The 23,767-nt window shown below is 37.4% G+C and overlaps 1 protein-coding gene across 2 annotated transcripts in view; it reads right to left on the bottom strand.

Annotated features, from left to right (window-relative positions):
* The window catches only part of LOC127443777 (phospholipid-transporting ATPase ABCA1-like), a 49,303-nt gene extending 34,339 nt beyond the window's left edge, over nt 1-14,964 (bottom strand). For both annotated transcript variants that reach the window (XM_051702650.1, XM_051702651.1), the window contains exons 1-5: nt 14,804-14,964; nt 11,389-11,494; nt 8,763-8,856; nt 6,218-6,359; nt 5,889-6,007 (exon numbers count right to left, since the gene is read on the bottom strand). In XM_051702650.1, the coding sequence (XP_051558610.1) occupies nt 5,889-6,007; nt 6,218-6,359; nt 8,763-8,856; nt 11,389-11,454 (421 nt within the window). In that variant the 5' untranslated portion in view covers nt 11,455-11,494; nt 14,804-14,964. The remainder of the gene's footprint in view (nt 1-5,888; nt 6,008-6,217; nt 6,360-8,762; nt 8,857-11,388; nt 11,495-14,803) is intronic.
* Nucleotides 14,965-23,767: the final 8,803 nt, after the last annotated feature.

The following is a 23,767-nucleotide window of genomic DNA, read 5'->3' as shown; positions in this document are numbered from 1 at the left end:
TTTATTATCACATAGTTGTTTGGCTTCTTTTTAAATCATAATGATAACAGAAATCACCCAAATGGCCTTGATCAAAAGTTTACATACCCTTGAATGTTTGGCCTTGTTACAGACACACAAGGTGACACACACAGGTTTAAATGGCGATTAAAAGTTAATTTCCCACACCTGTGGCTTTTAAAATTGCAATTAGTGTCTGTGTATAAATAGTCAATGATTTTGTTAGCTCTCATGTGGATGCACTGAGCAGGCTAGATACTGAGCCATGGGGAGAAGAAAAGAACTGTCAAAAGACCTGCGTAACAAGGTAATGGAACTTTATAAAGATGGAAAAGGATATAAAAAGATATCCAAAGCCTTGAAAATGTCAGTCAGTACTGTTCAAAAACTTATTAAGAAGTGGAGAATTCAGGGATCTCTTGATACCAAGCCAAGGTCAGGTAGACCAAGAAAGATTTCAGCCACAACTGCCAGAAGAATTGTTCAGGATACAAAGAAAAACCCACAGGTAACCTCAGGAGAAATACAGGCTGCTCTGGAAAAAGACGGTGTGGTTGTTTCAAGGAGCACAATACGACGATACTTGAACAAAAATGAGCTGCATGGTCGAGTTGCCAGAAAGAAGCCTTTACTGTGCCAATGCCACAAAAAAGCCCGGTTACAATATGCCTGACAACTCCTTGACACGCCTCACAGCTTCTGGCACACTGTAATTTGGAGTGACGAGACCAAAATAGAGCTTTATGGTCACAACCATAAGCGCTATGTTTGGAGAGGGGTCAACAAGGCCTATAGTGTAAAGAATACCATCCCCACTGTGAAGCATGGTGATGGATCACTGATGTTTTGGGTGTGTGTGAGCTCTAAAGGCACGGGGAATCTTGTGAAAATTGATGGCAAGATGAATGCAGCATGTTATCAGAAAATACTGTCAGACAATTTGCATTCTTCTGCACAAAAGCTGCGCATGGGACGCTCTTGGATTTTCCAGCACGACAATGACCCTAAGCACAAGGCCAAGTTGACCCTCCAGTGGTTACAGCAGAAAAAGGTGAAGGTTCTGGAGTGGCCATCACAGTCTCCTGACTTTAATATCATCGAGCCACTCTGGGGAGATCTCAAACATGCGGTTCATGCAAGACGACCAAAGACTTTGCATGACCAGGAGGCATTTTGCCAAGATGAATGGGCAGCTATACCACCTGCAAGAATTTGGGGCCTCATAGACGACTATTACAAAAGACTGCACGCTGTCATTGATGCTAAAGGGGGCAATACACAATATTAAGAACTAAGGGTATGCAGACTTTTGAACAGGGGTCATTTAATTTTTTTCTTTGTTGCCATGTTTTGTTTTATGATTGTGCCATCCTGTTATAACCTACAGTTGAATATGAATCCCATAAGAAATAAAACAAATGTTTTTGCCTGCTCACTCATGTTTTCTTTAAAAATGGTACATATATTACCAATTCTCCAAGGGTATACAAACTTTTGAGCACAACTGTATATACCAATACTGATTTATGTAATATATATGGGTGTTTCTTCAAATTCAGGCAATTTTGTGTTCCAGAGGTTGTTTATATATATATATATATATATATATATATATATATATATATATATATATATATATATATATATGAAGGTCACAATAAAACTGACTTGGAAGCTTTTTGATTCTTTTCAAATGCATTTTATAGATTTTATTATTTTAGCCTTGTTCCAGACCCAGACTTATGAAAATCCATTGTAAAAATACAAATTATAACATGTTTAAAGCTATATTCTAAACAAAGAGTGAAATAAATATAAACCATTTCAATAATGTACTTGTTAACCAAGTCATCAAAATAGTTGCAAAGAGCACACCTGCGATGAAATACAAGGCAAGTGATGTTTGAAGAAAAACAAAGAAAATTCAAGGTAAATATCACTTGTGAGCAGAGCAGTTTTTTTTATCGGACATCATTTCCAATCAAGCTGTAATTTTGCCAAATTACACAAAAAGTTTGAAAATATTCACAGTGCCTGAAGTTGAAGAAATACCCACACTAACATTATATATTTTGTAGAGCTGTCTGTCGATTAAAATTTTAAATCACGATTAATAAAAAAATTAAAATAAAAAATAGTTAATCACAATTAATCGCAGATTTTGAAAGTGCTGAAATTTGACTCTACATATACTTATTTTACTGTCAAAATGCACTTATTTCCTTCTAAGGAAAGAAAACAAAACAATATGTAACAACATAATGCTTTATGAACATTTTCTAAACAAAGCCTTCCACAGTATAAAGATAGAAATGCACTAAAATAGCACCAATTCAATTAACATTAAATTCCCAAAGCCTTAGTAGGAGTTTGACTAATCGAAAGAACTAGTCAAATCAATCAAATCAAATCCCTTTATTGTCACTCAACCATATACACAAGTGCAACAGTGGGTGTTGCAAGTCTTGGGTGCGGTTCCAAGCAACATAGCAGTATGACAATTACAATAAACATCTGAGTTACACATAACACAGTTTACACATCTTGTTACACAACACAATATACAATATACACATAAAAATATACAATATACAGTATACACAAAATGAGAAGACTGTATACAATAAAAATATACTGTACCTGAACTCCACATGAAAAGTGCCTCGTTCTGCATTTTCGTGATAGTTAAGACTTGACGTGCTTTTGTGGTAATTAAATTGCGCATTACAGAGGCAGCAAAGTACTTGATTTCTGTCACAAGTACCATCTGGGATTGTTTTGTACAACAAATATCTTTAAGAGCTCCATTCTCCATCATTTGATCACTGACACGGCTGTTGTGTGTTTTTGTGGTGTGTAATCGCTCTGGGTGGACACATCGCAAAGGTTCTGCCCTTTTCCAACCAGTGTTGATTTATGCTTTATTAACGGTAAATGCGTTAATCGCACATAAGAAAAATTAACGTGTTAAACTCTTTTAATCACATGCGTTAATGTGTTAACTTTAACAGCTCTAATATTTTATACTATAGATAATAAATACACTACTATATATAAACATTTATATATCATTTATATACCGAGTTTGTTAATGGTATGATTAAGTCATGTGAGAATCATGCTGACTAACAGAAAACAAATAGCTGTTTTTAATTCGTAACTCATTACATAAAGCAATGATTCGCAATTGTTGCATGATGATTACTTTTTATTTATACAAAGGGTGTCGTTCAGAACATTTTGAGAAGCATGTCTCCATTGCAGTTCCCAACTCAATTATAAAGCGAGTGAGATAATGCTTTAGATTACAAAAGCTAGAAAGAGACTGCGGCACTGTCTTCCTCACAGAGCGCATTGTGTTACATGTGTCAGAACATTCCAGAAGAGTCAATGGTTTGAACCGGTTTGAGTCAGCCTCTTTCCACCGGGGTTACTGTAGGTCATTTTCTTTTCCTCATGGTAGTTCAGTGACAAGATTTCAGTTTCTTAAAAGAACCGAAAAGCACTACGGAAATCGTCTCAACGAGACTAGCTTTCAGAGAGTGCCAAATTTGTATCCCATGCAAAACAAAGATGCATTATTATGAGGAAAGTGTATTGCTCAGAGGTTGCTCTTTCATAACTCACAAGACGTAATAGAGTTCTGAGATACTGTATGTTTCATTTATGTATCAACATTGTGTTTCTCCTAAAATTCCTTAGGCATTTTGAGACAATTGTTGACATATAGTAAGAGTATAGATACTGTACATACAAATTAATGTGGATAGCATAGCACAGATAATTTGGTCTTGGAAGAATTCAATGATAAATAAAGTTCATATTGAAATCTCTGGCTTTTGATTGCAGAATTTGGTATATTATTAAAAGCTCTTATACTTTAGCAAATATTTCTAGCAATTATGACATGTTTAAAGTCATGTGAGTGGAATGTTTTGGAACATCAAAAAAGATCACTCATCTAAAATGTGGATGTTTTAGTGGTACATAATGTTTTATAGTCACGACTCTTGAGGCTTGCTAATTCACTGTGGGCAAAGTGAATCCTGTTTATCAAGCCCTGGGTGCATACATCAGTCCCTCTGGGAACATTAATTAAATGCTGCCAACTGTGAACTCCCAGCCTCCCTTTCTCAACAATAACACTTAGATTGATTTAGACAGGAATGCAGGACACAAATTGCACATTTTTAAGCAAGTGTAGTCTGATTAATAGAGGTGTTTGTTAAGGCAAGCATCACAATAGAGTGCAACAGTACACGCACATTTTTTCAGCCATCTTGGTTCTGGAAGTGTTTTTCCCATTCATTTTTTTCCATTTCATAAAAGAGTTGTAACCCATGAACCAAACCAACCAGCTCTGAGGTGAATCACAACATTACAAACTTTGATTTGAAGAAAAAAAGTTTTTGAAAATGGGACAAAAAGACAAAAGTACAAGAGGGAATGAACTACAATCCCATGAAGCATTGTGAATGATGTAACTGAATTAAAAACATTCCTAAAACTATTCAATTAATGTTGCTGATATAGAAACAATATTGTTTTGCAAAATAGTAGTCTGAAATTGTAGGGAGACCGACTTAGTTCCCAGTACGTCATGGAAGTGTGCGGTCATTCGCTCTCTTTTGGTATGCTTTGTCAGCCAAGATTCTCTGATTGGTGGATTTCTCCCCCTCAGGATTGTGGGTAATGTAGTTTTTCCCCAGAAATGCCACTATATAACACGATTTTTAAAAAATGAAGTTAAAATAACGCAGATAGTTGTCTTCAGTAGAAATGGATAACATCGATTAACAATCTCGAAGCTCACAGTAGGTTAAAATCCTTTCGCCTATGGAGAAAATGAATTAGATTTTTACTTTCGGAACTGACTATTGTGCTTTATTACTATTGCTAACAGTTAAATCCAAAGTATACTTCGGTCAGACGCAAATGTTAGGCGTATGTGTGCAGGACGCGTGAAGCAAATTTAGTTATCAAAAGAGTGCTCAAGAACACTTGTGACCCAATTGTACTCTGAACATGCAGTTTGCACATGTGCCTGGAATTACTTGCACTAATTAGTGGATCCACAAGGTGGCAGCATTCACAGTTCAGCTGCTGCTGTCACCATGAAGCGCAAGAAGTAATCGGTGCTTAAAACAGGAGATGAATGTGAAAACAACAACAGTGGATGTGCACATCAAGAACGTGCGTGTCAAGAGGTCAGGAGATACCTGCATTTGTATAACTTGAGTCTGAGGAATATAAAGACTCTCATAGCAGTCATAGTACCGTCAAATGAAGTATACTTTGAAAGGCTAGCATTCGACTGTATGCAGACGCTAAGCATTTGCGTAAAAACTGAAGCATACTTTGGGCTTTAGGGTTAGGAATTGAAACAAACCCCTAACCCTAAGTATTCAACTTTGGTATGTAACTCGTCTGGATGTTGTAAAAAGAGTCCTAACTACTGGTCTTGTTTATGTTACTTTTCAATAATCAAAGATAACCAAAATTTATACAGAACATATTTTCTAATTGAAGAGATACACTTAAGACAGATTCTTGTCAAGAGGAAGAGCACTTAAGCAGCATGTCAAACAGGAAACAGATGCAAAAATCCCTCTGGTGTTTACCATTACAGTGGATACAGATAGAGTTGCTAATTTTGAATTAGGGTGTGGGGACTTGTTACACCCTTAGCCTGGCCCAGCTAGTTATCCACAGAGATAAGCACAGATAATGTCATGGTGGCAGGGTAACACGAGCTCCTATAGTTGGTAGCGAAAAGTGGAAATAACCTTGAACTTTATGCCAAGAAATGAATTCTGGTGCAAACTCATTCAGTCTTTCAAAGCATTTTCACATCATTCTACTCAGACTTTAGAGGTAACGTACAGTACCTTCAGTGTTTCTTTGCAGTTTTCTCAAGGCCCTGACGAGTCCTTTGAAACCTTCAAAACTTTTGTCATGTTGGCTGTAGAGGAGGATTTTCTTGGCATCAATGAAGAGTCGGGAGATACTGTAAATGATGACAGTGATATACATATTGAGGCTGTTTGATTACAGTAAATATGGCATCATGAAAAAACTTGATCAACATAATTCTGATATAGTACTTTATGTAATATAATAATCACATGTCGGGAATGCATCGTAAGTTATTTTATGTTGTGGAAAGTAGCTGAAATGGTCTTCAATTCCATACAGTCCCAATGTTTAATATGCTTACATTGAGTCGTTGAAGTTGCCCACCACCCCGGGTGTCTCTCCAGGGGTAGGGTAGCGAAAGCAAGGGTTGTTGGCATTGCAGATGATGCCCTGAACCCATGGTAGAGTCCCCGCAGAGGGCATGGCCTTATTGGGAAAGTGGCCTGGAAAAAGAGGGGCAAATGGGACAAACAATTCAGATTAACATCAAGTCAGTGTCTATTGCCATAATCTGATGTACTTTTGAGTGAAACAGGATATTCACTGAGAAAAAAAGTATGGTGGGACTAGAAAATTGAGCTATGTGGTTGAAAAATAAGAGGGCTTGATGACATCAGCCAAAAAGGTAAGTCATTTCAGTGGTGGAGCAAATTAGTAGCCTACATTTTGATGAAAGATTATGAAGACAATTTTTTTTTTGAATAACGTGAACCAATAAATCGCTCACAATAAGTCCAGGAGCATTTAACAAGAAAATGAACAGAGATGGTTTTAATTATATTGACTTTAAAGGATCTCTGTCGAGCTTTTGACAGACTGCTCCCAAGAGTTATAACTGAAAAAATTGCCAATCACGTCATCTGCTTTGTAAACTCAAGTTCAACTCACAACAATTTAAGAAAAAAATGATGTTTTTATCATCTTGTAGCAATGTCAAAAGTATCAGTACTTCAGTAACAAGTCGACACTAAAATATAAAAGTAATGATACCGGTCGTAGAGAATCGGTAATATCAAATATTGACAGTCCGGTCTCGAGTACTACAACACTGGGCTGCAATTTCCAGCGCACGCACGTATATTTGCGTGCATGAAAGAAAAGGGCTGGCGACTCGTGGCTGACTGTTTGAAAGGTCAAAATGTCTTGTTGAGATATTGGAAAATTTGTTGACTTTGTTCATCCTTATGCAATAAGTGACAAATATTTAGATACATAACCCTGAAAACAAATGAATGATGAATTCGCAAACTTTTAGACAGGAGGGGTTTTTGTGTTTATTTACTTCATAAAAAAATCATTTTAACAGCTTGCTAACCTCTAAACTAACAAAAAAATGCCCGATGAATCATTTATGTAAAATTACCAACTATACAGTGTGCGCTGAAATATGGAAAGCCGAAAGGCACAAAAGGGTGTTTTTTACTAGCGCATTTAAATGACTTAGGGTACGTTTACACGACAATGATGTACTAAAAACAGATGTTTTTCCTTTGCGTTTTTGAAAAGTTTCGCATACAGACGACAAGTTGTCAAAACGATCCCCGTTCACACGGATCCACGAAAAACGCTGTATTATGCATGCCAGGCCAGTAGTTGGCGATGTCACTTTGTAAAGAAACACTACGCGCCTGCGTACATAAGCATTCTTCCACAGAGCGTTGAATACAAACAATGAAGATGGCGATCGCTGGTCGTAGTAGTGATGCAGTAAATTTACACTTTGCTGGAGAAGCGTCAATCAACTCAAAAGCTTGAGCAGCACAAACACAGTCCTGTAGTCCGCCATTGTAGTTTTGAATGTCTCACGTGTTGTTTTGAAGTACTTGCACGCATGCCTATAGACTGAACACATAATACGCTTGCGCATGATGTCATCGTTTTCACAAATTCGCATTTTTGTATGTTTACACGGAGACGATAACAGCATCGTTTTCAAATCAAATTTGCGTTTTCAGGCCCCAAAACAGCATTGTCGTGTAAATGAACAGCCAAAACGCGTACAAAGTTTTCCGTTTTTAGTTGAAATCTTAGTGGTTTAAGGCCCCCTTAACGGCCCCTTAGTGGTAAAGGCCAACTAATTAGTGCAAATATTTCCAGGTGCATGTGCACAGAAAAATCGGGCCACACGCATTCAGTTCTCGAGTACTCTGCTGATGAGGAAATTTGCGTCACGCGTCCTGTACGCAGACGCTTAGTGTTCGCGTCTGATCAAAGTATACTTTGGGCTTAACATCCCCTTTTAGTTTTAATTCTAGTAATATTTAAGGATTTACTTTATAGAGATGTCACCTCTTCACAGATGTAACATTTAAACTTTTATTATGCAATGTTTTACATTCCAGTACTTCTTCAAAGGTGATTTGTGGAGCTATATGTGGTAACGGGGCTGTTTCAAAAACAGAGTGGAATGTAAAACTGCACTAAAACATTGTCATTTGTCATAAAGCCCATGTGCGGTCTATAAAGGTTGACAGAGTAAATGGCTTTTACAACAGCTGTGCATGTTGACTACAGTATATAATTTTGAAACAGCACTATAAGCAAACTGGGATTCAGAGATCTTACGATATATAAAATTTCACACTGTTCTTGGAGCTGTTTTGCTGTCTTTGACCTTCCCTGGGGACAGGAGTTTGATTGCCAAAGAGGAGCAAATATTGACACTTTCAAGACACAATGAGTGTAACACATACAGAAATAAATCTGTTGAGCTCTTCAATCATCGTGACATTAAATGTAGTTTATTGGGGATCATTTCAGCTTCACAGTGCAAACCTTCAGCTTTTTAAATGTTATTACAAATATGCCAAAGTAAAAATGGTTTTGAACCATTTTAGGCCACTTACATTCATGTTGCTCGTAGGGAGGATAGAAAAGTCTGACTGATATCAGGATGAAAAAGATGAAGAGGGGCCATACTATCTCGACCAGTAGCTGAATCTGAAAAAGAGATTGTGACATGTACTCATCTGTTCTGCTGAAATGTTACATTCTGGATAGCTTTGGTTACTCCCTAATGAACTTTCAACTGAATGCAATGAGAATCTAAATTAATTTCTGCAGATTTTGTGCACTTTATTCACGATTTAGATTTGTTGCTTGACAAAAGCTTGACGTTTGAAGCTGAAAGTTCATATGTTTGTCACAGATAGACAGATTCAACAACAACTACAGGGGTTTAAATGACTGTAAGTGAAGTCAAGAAATTTTCGTTTATCCTGGTTTATCGACTTCCTGTTTACATCAGTCCTTGTTCCTTTCTAGTACCCTCTATTACTACGTTTAATGCCAAGTGCATGAAATTTCCATCCCTACCAATCATCATTTAATCAGTTTCTGAAGTACATTGTCTCATAACCTAGCAATAACTGGACATTATTTTTTTAAAGAAAGGTTGATAACATATGCAGAGCTCTTTTTGTCATTGCTTGCTGCAAACCATGGCTCAGCTGTGGTGATAACCACTGAACTGAGTACAGTGCAGTACTTTGCACAAAGTACAAAACCACTAACACAGAAATGCTGCACAAGTCACTATTTTTGCACTTATAAACACATAACAAGTACTTAAAAAGCAACTTTAAAAAAAAACCTCTCTGGCTAAAGCACATTGTCTTTTAATTGATGCATTTATTTGTGTTTATTTAATCTTCCTTTTAATGAGGGAGTTGATGTTTTATGCAAAGCAGTATCTGTCAGTGACCCCCCAGAACCTCACAGATGTTGCCATACGGATAAATTGAAGCCTAGGGACTCGTATGTTCCAGTAGGAATTATTTTTGTCCCATTGGAAACTAGAATTATTTTGTTTATATTGTTATTGTTTATCCTTATTTGAGTTTGCACTGAATAAAAGGAAAAGCAGCTATATAGAGCGCAACAGTCTGGTTCTGGAAGTAAAAATCCCATTCAATCATAGACAAATTGATTTTCAATGATAACTTATAAAACTTTAAAGACAGACCTACTGTGGGCTACGAGGCTGTTCATCGATGGTATATGCTTCCGTTGGAGCCATCTGTCTGCGTTATCTTAACTTCAATGTTTAAAAATCATGTTTGATATCGAAATTCATGGTAAACAACTACACTACCCATGGTACATCAGAGAAATATCCACCAATCAGAGAACCACAGCCAACAAAACCTGCGAAACGTGCCTCAGAGCGACTGTGCGCTCCCATGGTGCACTGTGAATGGCGTAATCGTAAAACTACTTATATATTTGTACATATCGGAATATTTTGCAATATACGTAAAATATACTGTTTCTATACTTGTAATCAACAACCTAAAATCAATAGTTTTATATATTCCCATCATTTTTTATTCAATGACATCATTGGCAATGCTTTATGGGATTGTAGTTCGTGCCCTCATGAAAGACGGTAAGTACACAGCCTTGTACCTTTATCTTTATGTCCAATTTTCAAATAGTTTTTTGCCCCAAAACAAAGTTTGTGATGCTGTGATTCTCCTCGGAGCTGGTTGGTTTGGTTCATGGCTTACAACCCTTTTATGAAGGATTTTATTAAAAGTCTATGGAAAATATTTCCAGAACCCAGACGGCTAAAAATGTGGACGGGCACTGTTGCGCTCTATTGAAAATACTAAACCGGTACACTTGAAATCAACTTAATACATTTATGTTTGTGGTAAGAACATAATTATATTGCGTAAAATCCAAGTGATATTTCACACAGTCTTCAAAAAGTGATATGATCACATTGCTATGAAATGTTTCAAATGGATTCAGAATTCTAACGGATGGTGTTCACTCAACATGATTTCTACCACTTGCTTAATTAACTCAATTAAGATGAGTTCATTCAACACAATTCTTTAGCATTTGGTCTCAACTTAACTTAATTGTGTACAATCCAAGTTCACTTAATTCTGATTAAGTTATGTTCAAATTACATTACCATGGGAATGTGTTTGTTGATAGCTTGCAACAAGCCGCAGGGTTCAATGGAGTTATTTGAACAGTTCAAATTTAAGTTAGGCTAACTCAATTAATTTCAGTTTTCGCTACACAAAGTATCTGAGTAGAGCCTATATTTTAAATTCATATTAAAGAAACTAATTTTAATTGTGGAACCAATGTCCACAATTGATTTCTTTTTTCCAGTGTACACTCGGTCTTACTGAATTAATTCACTACTGAATAATCTGGTAAGTCTGTGTGGTAATCGCCTATATTGTGTTCAAACAGTCTGCTTCATTTGCACTCTTTTCTGATTTAATTTTTATTTTTTGTTACTAACTCTAGTATAAAAAAAAGTGAGTTAAAAAATCAAAATTTTTGTGTGCTTCAATTGGAAGTAAGGAAATCTGACCTTTTGTACATACTGTAGGTGTTAATGTCAATAACAAAAATTTTGCTTACATTCGATGAGTGACAACTTCTTTCCAACCTTTGAACAGTTTATTAACATATGATAAAAGCTCTATGCACGTGGTGTGAACTTACAGTCTGTCTCCGTCGGTAAGTGAAGTTCTTCCACAACAGTAAGCCCAGTTGAGTGGAAAAAGTCATCTTGCCACGGATCTACACTGCCCGTGCCACCTCTCTGGAACTGTCAAGGCAAGAATAAGCAAAAGAAAGAGATGTCAAGCCTATCTGCGACCAAAAACACTTCTCTTGAGAGATGCAGGACACCTTTATCTCATTGCGACTTATAAGATGATGTGAAAACATCCACACAGCACTGGCTCACAGTTGCATTAACAGACTTTAGGACTAGTAAACATTCAACAGATTGTGAGGGTTTGCGGTCTGGGATCTCCCTGACATTTCAAATGATTTTTTTATATTTTGGAGCAGGCACAAATCAATGTTTCTAGTTAGCTTTACCGGCAAAATATATTCATTCATAATCAGTACTTGAACTAGTAGGCTAAAGTAAAATAAATAACTTTTGGACACATTGTTTTTGCATTTACACAGCTCAGCTTATCTGTTTTCCTTTGAAATCAGGGCACAAGCATTGAGAGAGGAAACAGTACACAATGACTGCTCTGACACATTGAACCAAACCTTAAATATCGTGATGTCCTGCTGGAGTTTTGATTAGCCTAATAACAACAGTGATGTGCATGATCATGAAAATAGGCTATATTTATAGTGTATGTCCGAAAGCGTGATAGTACTTGTTTTATGGCCTTATATATATGGTGATTTACTTTACATTAAAAAATATATATTACAGTCATGTTTTTTTTTTTTTTTTTTTTACTGTATTCCATTAATGAGAGTAATTAGAATCCCCATGGTTCTAAAATAGGCTTCTAATTTCATATTTTAGTGAGATTCACCAAATTTTACTCTGATAATGCTTGTTTATATATATACAGTTGAAGTCAGAACTGTAGCCAAATACAATTAAATTCAGTTTTTCACAATTCCTGACATTTAATCGTAGAAAACATTCCCTGTCTTAGATCAGTTAGGATCACTACTTTATTTTAAGAATGTGAAATGTCAGAATAATAGTAGAGAGAATGATTTATTTCAGCTTTTATATCTTTCATCACATTCCCAGTGGGTCAGAAGTTTACATACACGTTGTTAGTATTTTGGTAGCATTGCCTTTAAATTGTTTAACTTGGGTCAAACTTTTTAGGTATCCTTCCACAAGCTTCTCACAATAAGTTGCTGGAATTTTGGCCCATTCCTCCAGACAGAACTGGTGTAACTGAGTCAGGTTTGGAGGCCTCCTTGCTCGCACATGCTTTTTCAGTTCTGCCCACAAATTTTCTATCGGATTGTGGTCAAGACTTTGTGATGGCCACTCCAATACCTTGACTTTGTTGTCCTTAAGCCATTTTGCCACAACTTTGGAGGTATGCTTGGGGTCATTGTCTATTTGGAAGAACCATTTGGGACCAAGCTTTAACTTCCTGGCTGATATCTTGAGATTTTCCTTCCTCATGATGCCATCTATTTTGTGAAGTGCACCAGTCGTTCCTGCAGCAAAGCACCCCCACAACATGATGCTGCCACCCCCATGCTTCACGGTTGGGATGGTGTTCTTCGGCTTGCAAGCCTCACCCTTTCTCCTCCAAACATAACGATGGTCATTATGGCCAGAAAGTTGCATTTTTGTTTCATCAGACCAGAGGGCATTTCTCCAGAAAGTAAGATCTTTGTCCCCATGTGCACTTGCAAACTGTAGTCTGGCTTTTTTATGGTGGTTTTGGAGCATTGGCTTCTTCCTTGCTGAGCAGCCTTTCAGGTTATGTCGATATAGGACTCGTTTTACTGTGGATATAGATACTTGTCTACCTGTTTCCTCCAGCATCTTCACAAGGTCCTTTGCTATTGTTCTGGGATTGATTTGCACTATTCGCACCAAACTACGTTCATCTCTAGGAGACAGAATGCGTCTCCTTCCTGAGCGGTATGATGGCTGCATGGTCCCATGGTGTTTATACTTGCGTACTATTGTTTGTACAGATGAACGTGGTACCTTCAGGCATCTGGAAATTGCTCCCAAGGATGAATCAGACTTGTGGAGGTCCACAATGTTTTTTTCTGAGGTCTTGGATGATTTCTTTAGATTTTCCCATGATGTCAAGCAAAGAGGCACTGAGTTTGAAGGTAGGTCTTAAAATACATCCACAGGTACACCTCCAATTCAGTACACCTCCTGTCAGAAGCTAATTGTCTAAAGGCTTGACATCATTTTCTGAAATTTTTCAAGCTGCTTAAAGGCACAGTTAACTTAGTGAATGTAAACTTCTGACCCACTGGAATTGTGATATAGTCAATTAGAAGTAAAACAATCTGTCTGTAAACAATTGTTGGAAAAATTACTCGTGTCATGCAAAAAGTAGATGTCCTAAACGACTTGCCAAAACTAGAGTTTGCTAATATGAAATCTGTGGAGTGGTTGAAAAATTAGTTGTAATGACTTCAACCTAAGTGTATGTAAACTTCTGACTTCAACTATATATATATATATATCATATGCAACCTAGCGCCCCTAGTGGACGCTTCCATTTTCTTGTTTTTCTCCTTGTTTACCATTTTCCTCATCATATCTCATCACTTGCGTCGTGCAATGTGATGTTGCGCAGACAAGTTCTTGCATATGCCATATAAAACTAGCCCCCCAAAACAATTATTAGATGTTCACAAAGAAATAACAACAGCAATTGTTCTCAGCCAGGAATGACATAAACAGATATGCAAATAGTTACACAGAATGTATGGAAAATGATAATATTTTATGCAACAGAGTTCCATTTTAGGCTTCTCAGCACAAGACCAATGACCCATGTTCATTCGTTTATCATACACAATCTTTGCACATGTTTCTTTGTTTTGTTTTGTAAGCCACACATTACTTCTGTAAAACAAAACACGAAGCGACTTATAATTATACAACGAAATCTAGCCCTAAACTTTGCATCTGAACCCCACTGGTGTTTATAATCGCTATGGTTTGCGGATGCACAAGAGTTGAAGAGCTCGATGCGCTTTCACTGTTCCGCAGAGGAGAGGAGAGGTTACTCTCGGTCATTTCGCGCAGACTCGCGCTGAACGGGAACGAACAGATGCTGACACGGATGCACTAACACACTTCTTTGTTCAACTCTTTTCTTAAGTTGTCAATCACTAAATAGCCTACTTATAACATAAACAGTCAACAATGCACACGTTTTCAGCACGAATGTCTGCCGCGAAGATTACAATAGCGCGCAACGTATCAAGTGTTTACGAAAGAAAATAACAACAAAAACACGATCGCGTAATTTACGAGAAAATAAAATAAACAGTGCGTTTCGGATGACATAATTAGCAGGTCTAAACACAATTCTATTAACCTGAGACAATTATATATATATTTATAAAATAAAAAAATAATACAAATTCTACTCACCGCTTTCTTCTAGTTGCAAAATGATTATTCCTTATTTGATAAACTGTAATTCCTTGTTATAAAAGAGGAGCAAAACACGTCTTCCAACTCGATATTGTGTTCTCGGCGACGTGTGCTCTTATGGACGGACCTTTTTTCTCTCCTCTATTCTTTTATAGTGCGAGTGATGCGCCGCTTTGAGACGCGAGGTTACTTTCGGTCAAAACGCGCAGCTGTTTGTGTTCGAGTGTCCATATAAGGAAAGCACGTGCGGACCCAAAACAGCTCTTAAAAGGGCAACGCGGATTTACTCAAATCTGTTGTTTTACCCACTTTAATTAATCTTCAATTAATTATAACAGGAAATAGCGGTAGAGCATCGAAATACTGTCTAAAAGGAAATGTAATGCATGATTTACGTATATATATATATATATATATATATATATATATATATATATATATATATATATATATATATCAGTTTTAATATGCTTTATAGGCATGGCAAATATTTGTAAATTCGTAATGAAGCATTTGCATAGCTGCATACAGAAATACGTACATAACTAAAAAAGAAAAAACGGGGAGTGGGAGTAAAGGAAAAATAAATAAATATGACAAATATTAATATAATATATTATTAGGATATTACATTATTATATTATTAATATTTGTCATATTTATTTATTACACTGGTTACACAGACACTGGTTGCTTTTGCAAACCATTTCCCACACTTTAAATAGAGAACATGCAATTTTGAAAAAAAAAAGAATAAATAAATTACAAACAAAATGATTGCAAATTTGCCTAATTCATTTGTTTTTTCAGTACTGCTGTTGAAGATAGATGTTGAGTTGCTGTTGTCTTTGCACACCACATTTGACATACAATGACATACTAAACATAAAATGTTTGTGGTTTTCGAACGCTTTGGATGACAGACATAACTCTGGTCTCTTTTGAAAGTAGACACTTCAGTATTCATTAAAGTCAAAAGAAAAAGAGTTTATTCCCAATTAAAACTCAAGCATTGTGGAAAGAGTAGCAATTTGTTTGGATAAAATATAAAATGTTAGCCCCATGTAAGACAGTTTATCCCTATCAGTATTTTTCATCTACTCTTCACATATTTACACCTGTACCAATTAAAAAAAAAAAAAGGATTTACTCTACACATATTTACAATTTGATTATATCCATTCTTTAACTTCAAATAGTGGATTATTTTTACATACTGGTCAGATAATACATGCACTATTTCCTGTCATCCCACTCCCTGGACTTTCTGCATCACTGGTCTGGATAACTGAAGAGTCACCCATTAATGAAACTGAATTAGGCTACACTATAACTCTTAGGCCAAACATTGCATTACATCACGACTTGCGATGTGACACATCTTGTAACGCATCTAAATCAATCTTATGTAGCTAGAAGGGTTTTCACGCTCGTACTTGCATTGATTATGTTTCAGCCCTAAGAGAAAAGCAGTGATTACTAACTGTTGATAGTTTACATTTACACTATAGTAAATCTATAGAGAGAGAGAGAGGGAAAATAAGCATGACATGTGATAACTTTCAATCAGGCCTGAGCCAAAGGAGGAAGTTTCATAGACTGTGGTAAACTCAGAGCATGTGACAAGAGGCTTCTGAGTTTGTGAGATTTATAGGAAAAGTTCACCCAAAAATGAAACATTTGTCACTCATATTTTTCCATACCATATTCTGTACCTTTTCAATACAATGACAGTTACAATAAAAGTAGTAGATATACATATTTGAAGCTCCAAAAAGCACATAAAGGCAGCATTAAAGTAATCCATAAGACTCCAGTGGTTTAATCCATGTCTTCAGAAGCAATATGATAGGTGTGGATGAGAAACAGATCAATATTTAAGTCATTTTTTTACTATCAATTCTCCTCCCTGCCCAGTAGGTGGCGATATGCACAAAGAATGTGAATTGTCAAAAACAAAAGAAGAAGAATGTGAAAGTGGAGATTTATGGTAAAAAAGGACTTAAATATTGAACTGTTTCTTACCCACACTTATCATATCAATTCTGAAGATTTGGATTTAACCACTGTAGTCTTATGGATTACTTTTATCCTGCATTTATGTGCTTTTTGGAGCTTCAAAATTCTGGTCACCATTCATTTGCATTGTACAGACCTACAGAGCTGAAATATTCTTCTAAAAATCTTTGTGTTCAGCAGAAGAAAGAAAGTCATACACATTTAGGATAGTATGAGGGTGAGTAAATGATGAGAGAATTCTCATTTTTGGGTGAACTATCCCTTTAAATCATCTCTTGGAATATCTGAATGTAAAAAAAAACAAAAACAGATTCCAAACCTTGATTGCCCTTGATTTTACTTCTTTCATTTGTTAGAATTAGGTTTGACCATGAATGGCTCATTATTGAGAAGGTCAGTGTCGCTATGGTTTGTACTAAACAAACTAGCATTCTGTTATGGAAAAAACAGTATCCTAAACATTTAAAATGCATAATTAATACTGCCCTTGTTATAATAAAACTAAGTAGACTTCTCCTTCCCCTTTTGTAGTTTTAATATGAATGTACAGGGTGGCCCAAAAAAAAAAATGAGGCCACTATGTTTGACTGCTCATATCTTAAAAATGCATAAAGGTGTTTGCACAATTTTTGGTGTACTTCTACGACTTTTTGTAAACAATAAAATGACGTCACTGTGACAACAACTTGCTACAAATAAATAAATAAGTAAATCGTTTGGCCCCCAAAAAACAGGGCACATGGCAAAAGAGAAGCACTTAAGTTTGCTGCCATTGAAAACTTAGCTAAATGATTTACTCATTTATTTGTAGCATATCACAGTGACATCATTTTGTTGTTTACAAAAATTCATAGAAGTACGCCAAAAATCGTGCAAACGTGTCACGGTCCTGTCACTTTGGTTTTTTTTGTGTGGCAGGACCGTGACATCATCATTCTATGTCTGTCTTGTGTTTCATTTTCTGTCTTTGTGTGGGCGTACGGCTTCGGTTGTGATTTCCCTGCCGTGCGCTCCTAGTTGGTCTCATGTTTCAGGTTCGGAGCATGGTGTCTGGTCCTGACTTCCCTGTCTGGTTTGGTTTCGGTTGGTTTCGGGATCCGGACATGCATGCTCCATGTTCTGTCTGTTATTGCCGTGAGTGCATTGCGCTTATGTCATCTTGGCATCGTCTTTCTCTCATGACTACGGACGCGTGTTGCGCTAGCGTTGTGCTGCGCTCCCTGGTCGCGAGCTGTCTTCACGTTGTGCTGAGGTTCGGTCTCTTCGGTCTGAGGTATCGGGTTTATGTGTGGCCAAACTCTCGCACAGGTGTCCTGTCTCGTTTTGTCGCCTGTTGCGTGCATTGTGTGGTGTTTGCCTCGCAATGTACGTTCAGGCTTTGTCTATTGTGAGAATGCATGCCATTGCTTTGTTAGTGTTGCCATGCATTCTCTCGTTTAATCTGTCGGTTGGCATGAGCGCATGTTGCCTGTTGTCTTGGTGATATGCGCTCATGCCATTCGGGTGTCAAACGTGTCTTGTGAGAGCACGTGGCTTTGTTTTGCTTTTGTATTGTCATGTCTCTCAGTCTTGTGTCATACTCTGCCTCCTTGTTTGCCCATTATTAGTTCATTTGTTACACCTGCCCTGCCCATTAACCTGTCTGATTTCCTTCCCTATTTCAGTCTCCTCGTGTGTGCTGACCAGTGCCAGTTTGTCTTGTTTCGTGTCTCATGTCGGTCCTGTTCGGTAATCTCTTCTGTCGGTTCCAGTTGGTCCTGGTCCCTATTTGTCTACCCCTACAGGGTTGTTTATGTTTGCTTTTGCCTTTTTGGTTGTATAAATAAATCCTTTTGTTTTTTAACTCTGTATTTGGGTCCTGCCTCTGCAAATCTTGTGACAAAAAGTTTTTGTGCATTTTAAAGATATGAGCAATCAAACCCCCTTTTTTGGGGAGCCACCCTGTATAACATTTCTGTCAAATCATACCTGTTACAGTTGGTGTTACAGTAATGGAGCACACTGTTTTTCCGTCTTTTCCTCGTCAGCGCTGTTTATAATGTCGGGTCTGTCTGTGCTTATGAGAGGTATGGTATTCTCCATAGTGCTTTAAAGTAGAAAATTATCAGTTTAATTCAGGTTTTATGGGCTGCACCGCACTGTTTAGTGCTCCTCTGTGACACGTCCAGAGTGAGGATGTGCATGAGTCACGCCGCGCTGTACAACTAGGAAGTGCGCTTAAAAAGTACTTTTTGGATAAACCACTGAACGGTTTAACGGGGATCCCACACAGTAGATCATCTTTTATTATAGAGTAGGAGCAGTCTTCCAGTCTTCTAACCAGTGCAAAGTGGCCATTTATCCCAAAATTATGCAGGAAGAGACTCTGGAGTCCTGCTGGGCCCTCTGTCTGTCCAGGGCCCTTAGAATCCTAATACCCCACAGGGCTATGCTGCAGTGCTTTAGCCTACAACAAGCCTGAGGTGTTAAGTCACTTATAAACTGATATATAACAAGAAGATGTACTGTTTACCACTTTAGGATGTGGTGAACTCATTTCATAGCCTTGGCACAAGTAACAATTCAGTTCCCCACAAATGCTCCCACACTGATAGCACATATACACCACCCACATGTCTATTTGATGTGTGTGTTTACATATGTAAGATGTATTTATTTCATCGTTTGCTCATCTGCAATAGATCTTTAAGATGTATGTCAATACGTACAGTTTGTCTCGGATGATGATTTAAAATGATTGTAAATCTGATCTTTTTAAGATGTTTAGCAGATGTTAATTAGATTGTGATGCTTTCCAGCAGGGGCGTAGCAATCATTTCAAAAGAGAGGGGGACAGATGATTAGTGCAAGCTGAACATAAATATATAAGATGTTATTAAGGCTCTCAATCGATTACAGTTTTTTATTGAATTCATTACATGATTGACCAGTGAATTGTAACTTTTGCATTTACACATTTAGACATTTGCTGTATGAAAGACTCAGTGTAAACACATTTGCCCTGTGAAAAAGTGTGGAGGACTTTTCACTTTTATTGAAAGTGAGGGGGACATGTCTCCCTCATCCCTCGCTTATTCCACGCCCATGCTTTCAAGGTGAAAAGACCTAAATCAGACATATTGGAGATGTACGCATGCAATCTGGGCCATTTAAGCAGAGCTGTGGTTGCCCTTTTAAGAGCACGCGCTTCTAATGAATTTGTTTCAGAGCAGCAAAACGGTGCTTTATGCATACGAAGTGGTTATCATTGCTTAGAAAGTTAGACGTCAAAAATGCGCTATTTATGTTTTTGTTTGTTTCTTTTATTTGCTATGAAACAAATCTCGATCGTGTCACCTTAAAACTAAACAGTAGGCTATATAGTCTGGTGTGATATCTGACACGAAGAAAGGGTCAATAGAAAACAAAACCCTTACGAAATACTCAAAAAACGTACATTACATCATAATGATTTTTGTTACGAATGCGTAAAAAAGCAAGCGCAACAGAAACGATCGATTTTCTTCATTTTAATCGCTCGCGCAAGTATTCTCAAAGTCGCGCGACATCAAAACATTACATTTTTTTAGCTTAAGCCCTCTGAAAACGCTTTAAAATGATGAGATTAAGTAGAGTTAAACAATATTCTGCTGCATATGGCTTATTTTTCAGGGTCTTGTCTGCAGCGAGCACAAAGAGTCGTTTTGTCCGATAGTAACCCCGGCTAAGGGGGGTGGGGGGGGGGGTGTAATAAATATAGTTCTGGAGCATCATAAGATCTAACTCTTCAATTTAAGTATTAACCCTTTCTCCATTATATTCGACGTGTTCATCACTTAAATGGATTGCGTTTTCAAGGATACTGGCAACATAATCTCACACCCTGTTGGAATCATTCCATTAAACACGCATTACAGTGATTTAAGATCAATAAGTGTACAGTAACGAACGTTAATGATGTTAGATGGTTCAGAAAGAAACTTTTCAGAAAGGTTTATAAGGAAGAAGGGCTTCCAGTGCGCTGCAGAGCTGCAATGACCGATAGTAACCTCACCTACGAGCTCGAGCAGCAGAAACTGGGTGAAAGGTAACATGACGTCACTCGCTGTGAACCAAGTTATCCAATGCACTTTACAGACAGTGTTGGGTGTAATGCATTACTAAGTAATTAATTACTGTAATTATCTTTTTCTTTGAAAAAAAAGTAACGTAAGGGATTACTCTTAATTTTTCAGTAATTTAATTACAGTTACTTTTGATGTAATTGTGTTAAATAGACTATAGACTATAGAACAATTCTATATAAATCAATAGTGAATTTAAAATCGAAATTTAACGTCTAATGTTAAAATATATGTTTTCTAATTTAACGCTGCCCCTTTAAATTCTTTGGCCAGTTCAAGAATAATTTATTTGATTTTATATGATTTATTTGAAAGAATTATAAGAACAGTTTCATGTCTATCCTTGTATTATTCATCTGGTCGAGGTCGATTAGGGTTTTAGAAAGTAATTAGTAATAAGTAATGCAATTACTTTTCAGACAGAGTAATTAGTACAGTACAGTAATCTAATTACACTGTAAAAGATGTAATTATTAGTTAGTAATTAATTACTTTTTTAGAGTAACTTTAACAAAGAGTTACAGTTGCTTGATTCCTAATATGTCATTTTAATACACCTAATTGAAGACAGAACACTTATTGGTCAATAAGTTGGTTAATACTCAGAAAAACAACATAAAATGTTTCAGACTAATAGCCTTTTGTTAATATAGTTCGGTAAAGTTGGACATATATTCACTGATTCTACACTATATTGCCAAAAGTATTCGCTCACCCATCCAAATAATTGAATTCAGGTGTTCCAATCACTTCCATGGCCACAGGTGTATAAAATGAAGCACCTAGGCATGCAGACTGCTTCTACAAACATTTGTGAAAGAATGGGCCGCTCTCAGGAGCTCAGTGAATTCCAGCGTGGTACTGTGATAGGATGCCACCTGTGCAACAAGTCCTGTCGTGAAATTTCCTCGCTACTAAATATTCCACAGTCAACTGTCAGTGGTATTATAACAAAGTGGAAGCGACTGGGAATGACAGCAACTCAGCCACGAAGTGGTAGGCCACATAAAATGACAGAGCGGGGTCAGCGGATGCTGAGGCGCATAGTGCGCAGAGGTCGCCAACTTTCTGCAGAGTCAATCGCTACAGACCTCCAAAGTTCATGTGGCCTTCAGATTAGCTCAAGAACAGTGCGTAGAGAGCTTCATGGAATGGGTTTCCATGGCCGAGCAGCTGCATCCAAGCCATACATCACCAAGTGCAATGCAAAGTGTCGGATGCAGTGGTGTAAAGCACGCCGCCACTGGACTCTAGAGCAGTGGAGACGCGTTCTCTGGAGTGACGAATCACGCTTCTCCATCTGGCAATCTGATGGACGAGTCTGGGTTTGGCGGTTGCCAGGAGAACGGTACTTGTCTGACTGCATTGTGCCAACTGTGAAGTTTGGTGGAGGGGGGATTATGGTGTGGGGTTGTTTTTCAGGAGTTGGGCTTGGCCCCTTAGTTCCAGTGAAAGGAACTCTGAATGCTTCAGCATACCAAGAGATTTTGGACAATTCCATGCTCCCAACTTTGTGGGAACAGTTTGGGGATGGCCCCTTCCTGTTCCAACATGACTGCGCACCAGTGCACAAAGTAAGGTCCATAAAGACATGGATGAGCGAGTTTGGTGTGGAAGAACTTGACTGGCCTGCACAGAGTCCTGACCTCAACCCGACAGAGCACCTTTGGGATGAATTAGAGCGAAGACTGCGAGCCAGGCCTTCTCGTCCAACATCAGTGTCTGACCTCACAAATGCGCTTCTGGAAGAATGGTCAAAAATTCCCATAAACACACTCCTAAACCTTGTGGAAAGCCTTCCCAGAAGAGTTGAAGCTGTTATAGCTGCAAAGGGTGGGCTGACGTCATATTAAACCCTATGGATTAATAATGAGATGACACTTAAGTTCATATGTGTCTAAAGGCAGATGAGCGAATACTTTTGGCAGTATAGTGTATCTTCCCGGATCAATAACTCATAAGTGAAACGTTAAAACACAAACAACGCCTCTTTCCAACTGTAGTAAGGTAGGAAAAGATCTACAAACTAATTTTCATCAAAACGAGCCATCCTTCGAGCTAGACAAATAACATTGGTTTCTATGTGCAGCCGGCTGTGAGATGAATGTGCAGGGACCGTCTACAAAGTGCAACAACGAAAAGCGAAATGACAAAAATATTCAATAACTTCACTCTTACAAAGTGTAGTGTCACCAAAATCACTTCACACATCAGTGGTCTCCTGTTGGTTATACTACAACACTTAGTTAGGGGGGAAAAAAAGGCTTTTGCATAATTTGGGGGAATTTTTATTAGGAAAAGTATTCAGTGACTTTACTCTTATACAGTGTCACCAAAATCACTTCAAACATTTTACAGTTAGGAAAAATGTGCTTTTGCATAATTGTGCGGATTTGAATTGTGTTGAATAAAAATTCCCCAAAAGTATGCAAAAGCACATTTTTCTAAACTAAGTGTTTTAGTATAACCAGCAGGAGACCACTGATGTGTGAAGTGATTTTGGTGACACCACACTGGATAAGAGTAAAGTTATTGAATATTTTTCCTAATAAAAATTCTCCCAAATTATGCAAAAGCAAATTTTCCAAACTAAGTGTTGTAGTATAACCAACAGAAGGAAATACGGAGGAAAAGGCAAATAATATATATATATATTACATGTTCTAAAGAGTGCCAACCCTCCTATATATAGTGGCTATTGTTATTTCTGGATTGTGTATTTAAATTCACAGAGGTTTTGCAAAGTGTGTTACTAATTTACTATAAATCAACCGCTGGTTTTTCATATCAGTGTTTTTGTGCTTATAACCGATAAGCAATGGTTTTAATTTGGTCAATA

Source organism: Myxocyprinus asiaticus, chromosome 7 (genome assembly GCF_019703515.2).
Source record: "Myxocyprinus asiaticus isolate MX2 ecotype Aquarium Trade chromosome 7, UBuf_Myxa_2, whole genome shotgun sequence".
Taxonomy (NCBI): Eukaryota; Metazoa; Chordata; class Actinopteri; order Cypriniformes; family Catostomidae; genus Myxocyprinus; species Myxocyprinus asiaticus.
The sequence above is the reverse complement of the archived record's forward strand: the minus strand, read 5'-3'. Positions and strand labels throughout refer to the sequence as shown.